This window comes from Rhynchophorus ferrugineus, unplaced genomic scaffold (assembly GCF_030347505.1).
Source record: "Rhynchophorus ferrugineus isolate W39M unplaced genomic scaffold, kcgeb_rfMv2 rfM2, whole genome shotgun sequence".
NCBI classification, from domain to species: Eukaryota; Metazoa; Arthropoda; class Insecta; order Coleoptera; family Curculionidae; genus Rhynchophorus; species Rhynchophorus ferrugineus.
In genome coordinates, this window is record NW_027472581.1 from 71883027 (window position 1) to 71894209 (window position 11183).

The 11183-nt window shown below is 32.8% G+C and overlaps 2 protein-coding genes across 2 annotated transcripts; one reads left to right on the forward strand and one right to left on the reverse strand.

The window, feature by feature from the left end:
• Positions 1-1110: 1110 nt before the first annotated feature.
• On the reverse strand, positions 1111-6743 carry LOC143190351 (cell division cycle and apoptosis regulator protein 1). The gene is made up of 12 exons (XM_076394584.1): positions 6275-6743; positions 5634-6219; positions 5355-5580; positions 4994-5295; positions 4187-4418; positions 3656-3916; positions 2891-3079; positions 2635-2837; positions 2316-2584; positions 2015-2263; positions 1722-1957; positions 1111-1660 (listed from the first exon to the last, which is right to left on the reverse strand). Exons 1-12 carry the CDS (start codon positions 6624-6626, stop codon positions 1346-1348), a joined length of 3420 nt encoding a protein of 1139 aa, XP_076250699.1. The 5' UTR covers positions 6627-6743; the 3' UTR covers positions 1111-1345.
• Positions 6744-6928: 185 nt separating this feature from the next.
• Positions 6929-10265, forward strand: LOC143190353 (peptidyl-prolyl cis-trans isomerase). The gene is made up of 3 exons (XM_076394585.1): positions 6929-7321; positions 8638-8942; positions 9869-10265. Exons 1-3 carry the CDS (start codon positions 7130-7132, stop codon positions 9987-9989), a joined length of 618 nt encoding a protein of 205 aa, XP_076250700.1. The 5' UTR covers positions 6929-7129; the 3' UTR covers positions 9990-10265.
• The last annotated feature ends 918 nt before the right edge of the window (positions 10266-11183 follow it).

The following is an 11183-nucleotide window of genomic DNA, read 5'->3' on the forward strand; positions in this document are numbered from 1 at the left end:
TTTGTTTTGAAAGACTTGAAGTTCCGCCTGGCTAGGTGAGACGTATTTTAGATAGACACTGGAGCCGTATAGAATGACTGATCGAACCAGCATCTTGTACAGGAGAGATTTTATAGAGAGAGGAAGCCTGCTGGCCAGGCTGGTAAGCGGGAACAACAAATTAACAATACCTTGACCTTTATGGGCGGACCTTTGAATGTGGGAATTCCACCTAAACTTGCGATCGAAGACAAGACCAAGATAATTCGCTTCTTCTGACCATGGGATTTCGGCGTTCTCGATTTTAAGACGCAAAATGCTAGGTGCAAAACGCTTCTTGTGGAAGAAGATGGACTGGGTTTTCTGTGGGCTGACTTGCAATCTCCAGAAATGTAACCTAAAATACCAGAAATGTCTGCTTCGGATGTGCGGTGCTACTCTTGAAGAAGCAAAGTAAGCAGTGTCGTCTGCGTAAAAAGCTGCCTCAACTTGTGGTCTCCTAGGGATATCTGAAAGAAAAATATTAAATAGAGCAAGTGCCAGGGGGGAGCCTTGTGGAACTCCTGCGTCGATGACTTTCCGGCTAGAGGGAATATCTTTAATCTTCACCTGGAACGATCGTCCTGACAGAAATGATTTGATAAGAGCTGTTAGGTCATCAGGTAGGTTCATCAAGGTTTTGGTTAGGTCTGGAATGATATTATTTGTCTTCGTAAAATTATTAAGAGCATAAAGAATTGCTTAGAAGTGACTAGATGGTTTAAAAGATAACTCGGAGGCACTTGAGAACGAACGGAGTTTCATTAGATGCAGTGCTATATTGACCTATCTGCTTCTCTTTCGAAACCTATAAACCTTACTTCTGTCTTAACGGACTGTCGGCCCCAACGATTTTTCCCATTTCATCGAAAGATGTATTTTTCGTTCCTTAAAAATATTTAATGAGTCAGAATACATCCAATGCATCTAGCCTGACCTTTTTTGAAGCACACAACAACCTGATGCAGAAGTATCAATTATAAAAGGTGATGTAATCGTTTAATTAATGTTACAGTTTAATCGCGTTATCGATTTTTTACATTAAATCCAAATTCAATCTACCAGGTAATAAGAATAAATAAAACATATTGCTAGTCTTAAATTATATTTAAAAAAACAATTGTGTTACATTACAGAAAATATTTTCAATGTTTAGTAAACCGAAAATATTTCAACAAATTTAAGTGCTCTGATGACTTTGAAAGAAAAGTGAACTAATCTGAGATTACTTAAAAAATGCACGCTAACTGATATTAAAACATACACAATTAACAAAATACAATCAATGCTAATCTTAAATTATCGTAAATAATTATCTTTAAATTATTTACTCTTTTAGTGTGCTATCAATGTCAACAACCTCTTTCTTAATATCGTCGATTTCCTTTTTCACTTCTTCCTTTATGTCTTTATCTTTAATTTCTTTCTTTTCATGTTCTTTTTTAATTTCTTTGTCATTATCTCTTCTAATACTGTCTCTATCCTTCTCCCATCTAGACTTACTGTCTTCTTGTTTCTTTTTATCTCCATCCCTATCTCTGTCTTTCCTCTCATCTTTTTCCTTATGTGACGCTATTTTTAAGACTGGGTCCATTTTATCTCGAATATCTATTAATGTTGTGTGGAATAACTTAGCGTGAGCCTAAGAAAATGGTTATTTCAGTTTTCAGTTAACAAGAGCATTATTTTTAAATTTAACTTACATTCGCTCTACTGAGAGCATCCTCAGCATTTCTAAGTTTGTCTTTATACTCCTTCATTTCAGATGTCAAGTGTTTGATGGTTGAATTTGATTTACTATATTTCTCAGAGAGTTTGGCATTTTCATTCTTTAGATCAACCATCTGTTGTTCTGTCTCAATTCGTGCTTTTTCACTTCTCTCCAACTGAGATAAAAGCTTGCCAATATCTACCACTGCACCTCTATATACAGTTAAACCTAAAGTATATTTATTAAATACAATTATTTCGAAATTATTTAATTTTAAAAACTAACCATTATCAACATTTAGTTTTTCTGAGGTATCTTGTTGTTGTAGCTCACTTCTGAAAACTGGCAATAAACCTTTATTACCTAAAGCCAGTTCATTCCAATCCATAAGTGTTTCTCCATCTTTATTCTCACAATTATCTTTTTCTTCGTCCTTGGGCTTATCTGTTAGTTTTCGGTAATGCAATTGTAATGAATCCCTTGTTATTACTTTGCTTACTAACTTCCTAGCTTGAGATCTCGATAAGTTTAAACCTGTAACAGAAAAAATAAAATTACAATTTTCACGTATATTTTATAACAATACCCAAGGTGTGCAGTAATTCTTCAATATCTCTATCCAAAATATATCCACAATGCGTCTGATCAAAATAAACAAATGACAAAAGTAAATGTTTATCTTTAGTTAAAAGTTTAATTTTATCTTTGTTCTTTTTATCTTTTATTCTCTTCTCTTTTTTATCATCCATATCGTCATCTTCATCTTCGTCACTGTTATTAGTTTTTCGATCCTCCCTCTTGGTATCTCGAAAATCACGCTTTTTATCGTCTTCATCTTTATCTTTTCTTGAATCACTAGGTAATTACACGTAAGAAAATAATTATGACATTGTGATTGTTATTACCCATCCTCTGATTTTTTGTCTCTTTCATCGTCTTTTTTATCCCTCTTGTCATCGTCTTTTTTGTCCTTTTTCTTTTCGTCTTTCTTTTTTTTATCTTCTTCCTTCTCTTTGGGTTTTTGAGGTAGTTCATATAATGCTTTAAATATGTTAAAGCCAAAATCTCTCATAAGCATTTCATTAAATAGTTCGGCAAAAAGAGATACCTAAAATATGATTTTTAAAGCACTAACACAGATTATCTGATATTCGTGGTTACCTCAAATGAATGTTCTTTGGTGTCTTCTGGGCGGTAATCCAGCAATAAGGAAAGGGACATATTTGTACAATCGAACTTGCCGGATTTCGCAGTCTTTGATGGATGCACAATAAGATGAGGCTGATCGGGTAATGTGTAAAGTTTTTCGACTAAACGTTTTTGTTGTTCGTCTAATTTCTTTTCTTCTGGCTAATTTTAAATGAAATAAAAATGTTAAATGAACAGATTGTTAATTTTGTACATATTAATTAAATAGTTTATCTATAATTAACTATTTAATTAAATATCATTCAGTATTTTTAAATACATTGGGAGTACAAATAAGATTTCCCAATTTTTTAACTAACAAAATTCTAACAGAATCTTATGTTTTATTCATAGTAGTGTAGATTCACTAGTTTGAGGCTATATATGAGTAGATATCTTCATATCAAGAGCAGTAATCAGAAAGCTCAATATCAGGCAAATATGTTGAAAATCATACCTTCAAATCACTCTTTTTGTTTCTGGTCATTTTTCAATATTTATTTAGTGCGCATAAAATACAATTTACAGTAGTATTCCATGATTTCTGTCTGAGCATTTTAACCATAACTTACTGATGGCATCTTCTTCTATTAAGTTGTGAAAGGTCATTTGTACCCACAATTATTTACATGTTGGTAGTTTTACTCAAAATATGTTATAATAAGGTAGACAAAACGATTGAAATCGCCAGTTAATTAAATATAATATAATAAGTTATGAAATTTACTTTCTACTTACCTCTATTTTCTTACTGTTTTCTTCTGATATTGTTTCTAATTCTACATCCTCGCTGTTTTCTTTATCGGTGGTTTCTTCGCCATTTTTCTCAGCTTCGGTTTTTAAAGCCTTGCCCAGCCTGGCCACCAGTTGAGATTTCAGCCCTTTTACACTCATGTTTCTCGCTCGCAACTCGTTACGCAAATCAGCTACAGACATCGATTTAGGATCTAGCTGGGAGTAGTGTGTGGGTTCCGTCTTTTCGGATACAACATCTTCCTCCTGACGGGTTTCGTAAAAGAAAAAGAAACAATTCATTTACTTTTGTATATTTAAAGGGAATTGAATTTCGACGCACGCCTATATCACTTCATCAGACACACCTGACCACACACTTTCATTCATTCGAAACCAGATTTAAGTCAACAACCATACTAATTGACAAGTGCGTGTCTGAGTATGAAGTCTGGTCACAGCTCACAGCGACAGTAATACCTAGCCTATGTTTTCTTTTACGTTAGTTAACTTAGGTAAAGAAAGAAAAAACGGTGCCTTTTCGTCATTGGCGCTGGTGATATCGTCGCCTTCCTCGCAGGATCCGGTTTTCAGGATCTTTTCCATTTGTTTGCGGTAGGATTGTAGTAGACCCTCCCACTCCAGGCGGGTAGGCAGACAGCTCCAAACGTCTGGTAAGAAGATAACAACGGTCTCGAGCCGAGCAGGAACTGGTTTTCCCTTGTGGGTTGTCTCGCTGCGTCGATAATACAATTCCACGAAGCGGTACCTACAGGCGGGAACATAGACATTTGTGAAAAAAGGACTGATTAGGATGGTTAGATCAGTGATGACTCAGGGCCTGTGTTGGACCCAGCCAACAGTCTCCCGATGACTTTTTGAGCTAACATTATGCTCATGTTATGTTGCATCTCATTACGTACATTTTCTAAATAATTGATGCAACTAAATCGAACATTGGAGTGTTTATGTTTGAGTCATACACTCCTGTTATTTTATAAAGGTTTCTATCAAATCAACCAAACATATTGTCTAAAATACGATTTTTTTTTGCGGTAGAAAAAATGCCAATTAACCAACCAATTGTTTAACACAAAAATTTTAAATTCAGTTAATTTTATTATTATTCAGATTATTCTCATTATATGCATAATATTAATAGTTTAAAAATACTTTTCATCAAACAATCCAGTTAACATTAAATTAAAGGCATTTCTCATCCGTTCTTTCTACAGCAAAATTTGAATTTTATTTAACACAATTTTTATGTGTGGTTTCCATCTAAATCAATAAAATTGCTTAATTCTAATCTAAGACACCTTCACACAATATCAGTTAACATACCATTGAGTGCAATTGGATAAATCTATCCCAGTCAAGGCTTTACATGTCCTAATTGCAGTTTTGATAAGAACAGATGGATCACTTTCTGGACTTTCACCATCCATTGAGGGACTCCATGGACCTCCAATTGCCATGGTTTCATTTTTACCACGCAAACCAACAAGAAAGTTTATTAGTCTAGTTGGGTGAACTGGTATAAAGTCCCTTTCTTCACTGTCTCTTTCCCTTCTGTCTATATCTTCTGCTGTTGCAAAGCATTTTTGATAAATTTCTTCAATACCAGGAGTACTCATTAACATTACCTAGAATATATGATTACAAGGGTTAAGGTATATGAAAACATTTTAAAAATTATATATACCTTTGCAGAAAACTTATAATCAGCATCAGGTGGTTCCAATATAGCATCATTTTCATGTAATATTTCTAATTCTTTATTCATGATATGAAAGGAACATGGTTTATTTAAAGCATATGGCTTATCAGGAGGAAAAGCATCCACCCAGCGGATATGGGTGTTAAAAAAATCTGATGGTATATACAAATTGCTATATCTTCGTTTAATTTCCAATACATCCGCCTGAGGCCTAAATAAAAATTATAATAAATATCCCGTATCTTGCTAATATAAATTACTCACAAATATAATGCAATCTTGGGAATCTGTACCATATATCTAGGAATATTTCTTGGTCTTCTTCGTACCTTTGGTGACCTTGACCTTCTTCTTACTGGGGACTTCCTGTCTTTATCATCCTTTTCTCTCTCTTTAATTCTATCATCTCTTCTCCTTTTTCGTTCAATTTCATCATCATCCCTATCTCTAGACCTATTTCTCCTATCACCAATTGAGAGTTTGGGTCTATCCCTTCCAAAATCTCTACTATTATCTCCACGTCTCCCAAAACCATTCCCACTATCCATTGGAGGTGGTACTGCATTATACCCACTGGCATTTGAACCAAAGCTTTTTGAATTTCCAACAGCTGTACCACCACGAATATCTCTTGGTTGATGTTGATTTCCTTGGAGTACTTGAACTCTGGTTGCATTCCACTTAAAAGGCATTGTTGGGTTGAATGATGCCTCCACCAAAACCCTATCACCAACAACAGGATTTGATCCTTTGACACAAACATTTCTTTGAAAAAATACTTCATCATCTATAAATCCAAAATTGTCATGAACCTGTGTAATTGTGCCAGTAAAAACTCTTTGCTTGTTTCCTACAAGACAACTGTTATTCAAGTACTAATTAAACTTAATAGCTATTATTAAAACCTGGATTTGAATTATTTTGTAAATTACTATTTGGACCTTGAGTTTGAAATGCTGTAGGATTTAAGGCTCTCGGGTTTGGATATGAAACAGCATTGAGTTGCTGTTGAAATATTGGATTCGAAGCTAAAGAGGCATTTAATTGATTATTTGCCATTTGTTGCAGACCCAAACCTATATTTTGTTGATTAATGCCCATATTTTGAAATACTTGCTGATGTTGCTGAAAGGGGACAATTCCAGAGTGGTTTAAATTACTCAAAGCCCCTAACTGGGGTGGTAATGCATTGTTCTGACTGATATTAGGTTTATTTCCCCAAACAGAATTTTTATTATAATTTCCCAAATTGCTCATGTTTAGAACAAGGTATAGTTTATGTATTTTGAAATCTTACGTCACAGTAATCGATTATAAACCATTTTTCATTTTTCTTTCATTAACTCTTGACACATGTCAAACTGCGAATTACCACGTTCCGAAATACATTATATTTCAAAACATTCAAATTATAAACTAAGAATTTATGATACAGCATAACTTTATATTACTATTTATTAATTAGAACATATCTTAAGAGTTCAGTTGTTATTAATTTTTATCTCCAAGAGTATTACGTCATATGAATTTTTGGTTAGGAATTAATTCCTGAACATAATACATTTTACTTCAATTATAACAACGTGTAGTTACATTTTAATTTTTTTCTGTTATTTCTCGTTAGATATTTCTAAGCAAAAAATTTTTATAATACATTTTTTAAATTATTGAATTCAAAATTAGTTTTCATATATATTAATTTAATTTTAGCGTTAGATCTGAAAAATTCTCAATTGATTAGCGTTGTACTTCCTGTAAATATGGCCCTCTTCGTTCTCTCTCGTCGAGTCACTTCCATTTCTCTTCAAAGCGCATTTGCCGGTCGGTGTTCTGCTTTGCGGTCAGACTTGACTACGTCGGTTTTAAGAAATTTGTGTTCTAAAATGGCTCTTCCACGTGTTTTCTTTGATATGGCCGTTGATGGTCAGGCCTTTGGCCGTATCGTAATTGAGGTAAGTGATTCTTATTTTATTAACATTTGTGATTAAATTGTGCATGAGGTAGACTTGTAAAAGAAACATTTAAAACCGACAACCACCATGCTTGATTCTGATATGCCGGTTTGATTAATTTCACTTATTTCTTATTTTATTTATGTTTAGTGGGGTGTTAAGGAATGTGCACAAGATGTGAGATTTCACATTTTTCTTTTGTGAATATTTTGAGGTGGACGGAATGCCGGTTTGAATTGGAGCGTTGGATACACCCATAAACAAAAACCAACCGGCATTCAAGGATTTGTTTTCGGATATCCATATATGTAGATAGTTGTATATGTTGTTAGAGGTCTTCGTTAGTCATCGAACTTGAAATTTGCATTGTCATAGAATCATAGTGTTGGTGATTTTTGTTGCTTGTTGCCGGTGGAATATATTTCACTGGGAAAATTCCACTGCATGGCGTCTATCGGTCATGTGCAGGAAGATAGGAATTTGAACAGAATAGAGAAATTTCGACTATTATTTCCTCTTGTCATGATCATATCTTTCTTGGTATTGCATTACTTTTGATTGCTTTACAAATGCAGTATGTTTTTGCGGTATTAGCATTTTTTCTGATAACCTAATCATTTAAGCGCGAATTATTTATTTGCCAGATAATGAATTTTTATCGTTACAGGGTGGACAGATTAAATTATTGTTAAACGCCGTTGTATAAATGCCGAGTAGTAACGCCATATTGTGATTTCGGAACGATACATGATCTTTTTTTTTTCGTATGACATAAATTTTGGTTTATTCATTATTAATGCCTTCCTGCTTTTTCAATCAAATTTCATCCTGTCACCTGTATTTTATCCTATAATACGAGTAGGTGTTTTTTATTAGATCGAAATACTTAAACCTGACTATATTTGTCATATCGTCGATGTGTCAAATGCCCATTTTAAGTTCTAGACTTGTCATTTATAACACATTTATTCCTGGAGGTAGTCATTTATATATTTATATATGTTGATATTGGTACATTTTTATTTAAGACAATTGTTATAAGTATAAAATTTAATTGCAATGTTAAAATTCATTGGAATGTCTTCAAGTGACCCCCGTTACATGTTATTTTTAAATACAGAAATTACAGCATTTCGTCCCACATTTCGGGGTCTTGCCAGAAAAATACCATCCAGGTAAACATTCACGTGATAAATTGCTCCACATAATATTAAATTTTTGGGAATCGAATTTATATACAATCCGTAATAATTTGACTAATTAATAAAAAGTTAAAGCGATATTGGGACATATCATTTATTGAACATTGTTTTCAGCTGCGAGCCGACGTCGTACCAAAAACCGCTGAAAATTTCCGGGCTCTTTGTACCGGTGAGAAAGGTTTCGGATATAAGGGATCCACCTTCCACCGTGTCATCCCCAATTTTATGTGCCAGGGAGGCGATTTCACCGCCCATAATGGTACCGGTGGAAAATCCATCTATGGTAACAAATTCGAGGATGAAAACTTCACCTTGAAACACACCGGACCTGGTATCATGTCTATGGCTAATGCTGGACCAGACACCAATGGATCACAGTTCTTTATCACCACAGTCAAAACCTCCTGGTTAGATAACAGGTAAATATATGGTTAATATAAAAATTGCTAGAGATACTAAAACATTTTTTATTCACACTTTCTTATTTATGCTCTAAATATTACCTGCTTGGTAATTTTATATGTCTATTGTAATAAGGTAGTTTCATATTTGTTTTCAGAGGTATTGTTAAAGTGGTAGTATTACTATTGGTAGAAATTTGTTAATGGCTCATTGAATGATTTTAATGTTTATAAATGCAGTGATATCTAATTTTATAGTTCTTTGTTTTTGCTATGTATGTTTTTCATCATATAATTACATTCAGTAGTTATTTTAAAATACTTAGAGAATAAATTTAAATGTTACCAATTTTAATGTACCAAATGTGCGCGACATTAACAATGATATACGAGCTTTTAAACGGGTCCGGAGTTTTCTTTTTTTTTCTCATTATATGCTAGGGCAATTTTTATGGTTGACCCTATCTTAAATGAGTGAGTCATAGTTGGTTATTGATTTTTCTGTTTCACTGCCCCACATAAATATATGCACATGGCGATTGAATGGCTGTTTTTATTTTATTTTCCATAATAATTTTAAATTTAAAACAAAAAATAGAAACTATACATTCTCTAGTGGTTATAAAAAATACACGCAATTAATCATGTTTCTAATATTGTGTTTATGTTGCTGGCGTAATAGTAAATTAGGTAATTATAGGATGAATAAATTATTGGCTCTATCAGAAACGTACCTTAAATTTGTTCGACTGTATCGGTTTGTACAATCGATCATTCTGTTTTGTTTCTACTTTCATCTATTCCCATAACATATACGGACATTGATGCCATATTTATTATTGAATCAAATATATGAATTAATTGAATTATATATTACACGGATGGTTTTTTTCAAAAGCATTTCATCAATAGGTTTAGCTTTTGTTAATTTATTCTTTTTGTAGGCATGTGGTATTTGGATCAGTGGTGGAAGGCATGGATGTTGTAAAGAAAATAGAAGCCCTTGGTTCACAATCTGGAAAAACTACGAAAAGAATCACTATAGCAGACTGTGGTCAATTATAATTCTTTTAAGGAATCAGTGTATACCGTTCTAAAGAAATGATACACCATAATGTAATAACCAATATAAATTTTTGTTGATGTTAAATGTAATGTTAATGAGTTAACTATAATGAGTAAAAAGTCATTCCACCATTTAGATGTGCGGTGTATCAAGAAGACAATTGTTTTCATATTGTTTTTGTTCCAATCTTTTGCCTTTAGTTCTAGTGGCATCTGCATTTAAAGCATTTTTACTTGAAAGTCTGCATGGAAAATAAAGTTCATTTTAATTTAAAATGTGTTTTATTTTACTATATAAATATATATAATGATTTTGAATGGACATTAGAGAAGTATATTTGAGAGTTGTTTTCATTTAATTCTTTGCAGATCAATTCTCAATATTCTTCACCAAATTTTGAATAAAAAATGTGCTTATAAGTATCATATTTTAACTTATTTTGATACTTTACTATTTATATCTTTGTTGCATCTACAGTCTTTATCAACACAAAATAAATATTTGACTTGACCCCTTAAATATTTCTTAAGGTTTATATTTGCTGTACAGAAACGTTACGTTTCATTTATGTAAATTGGTTTATTTTGTAATACTGAATTAAGTTATTTAAACTGATAATGTTATATCTCTGGTTCACATTTATTTTTGTTTTTTTTAATTCCATATTATTTATGACCATATGTTCATTAATCTTTTGAATATTTTCCAATTGATTAATTTTGACCATCAAGCCTTGGTTGCTGATTAAGAACTAATTATTCAAGGCATTAACAATTTGTTCAGAAGCAATTTGCTTTGCCTAGTATTGTTATCTCAACTTAAGTTATTTTGTGCCCCGAGTTGGGTTTTTTTTCGTGAGCCTTCACAACCCTTTATGCCTAGAAATGCAAGAGAACTGGTAGTGTGGCTGATGACTCAACCTCTTATGCGCGTAATTGGTGTTGACGCATTAATATTTATTTTTGTAACAAAAAAGGAGCATCACTTTTTCAAAATTAAAGCTAAAATTGGTAATTAGAATGATCATAAAATTAGTTTTATTGTGCTCTATATTGTGATTTTGACATAAAATAAACTAATCAGATATTTTTGGAGGTTCCCTTCTTTGAATTTAAATTAGGACCAATTTTGAACGATATCTGGTGGGAGCGAGTGCCATTTAGCATACATATTAGATTTTCTTGAAGGAAAAA

Coding starts and splice junctions, on each gene's coding strand:
- LOC143190351 (XM_076394584.1), bottom strand. CDS start 6,626: ATGAGCAATTTGGGAAATTATAATAAAAATTCTGTTTGGGGAAATAAA. Junction 5,296..5,354: donor ATTATAAGTTTTCTGCAAAG/GTATATATAATT, acceptor CATATATTCTAG/GTAATGTTAATGAGTACTCC. Junction 1,958..2,014: donor AAAACTAAATGTTGATAATG/GTTAGTTTTTAA, acceptor AATATACTTTAG/GTTTAACTGTATATAGAGGT.
- LOC143190353 (XM_076394585.1), top strand. CDS start 7,130: ATGGCCCTCTTCGTTCTCTCTCGTCGAGTCACTTCCATTTCTCTTCAA. Junction 7,322..8,637: donor TTGGCCGTATCGTAATTGAG/GTAAGTGATTCT, acceptor CATTGTTTTCAG/CTGCGAGCCGACGTCGTACC. Junction 8,943..9,868: donor ACCTCCTGGTTAGATAACAG/GTAAATATATGG, acceptor TTCTTTTTGTAG/GCATGTGGTATTTGGATCAG.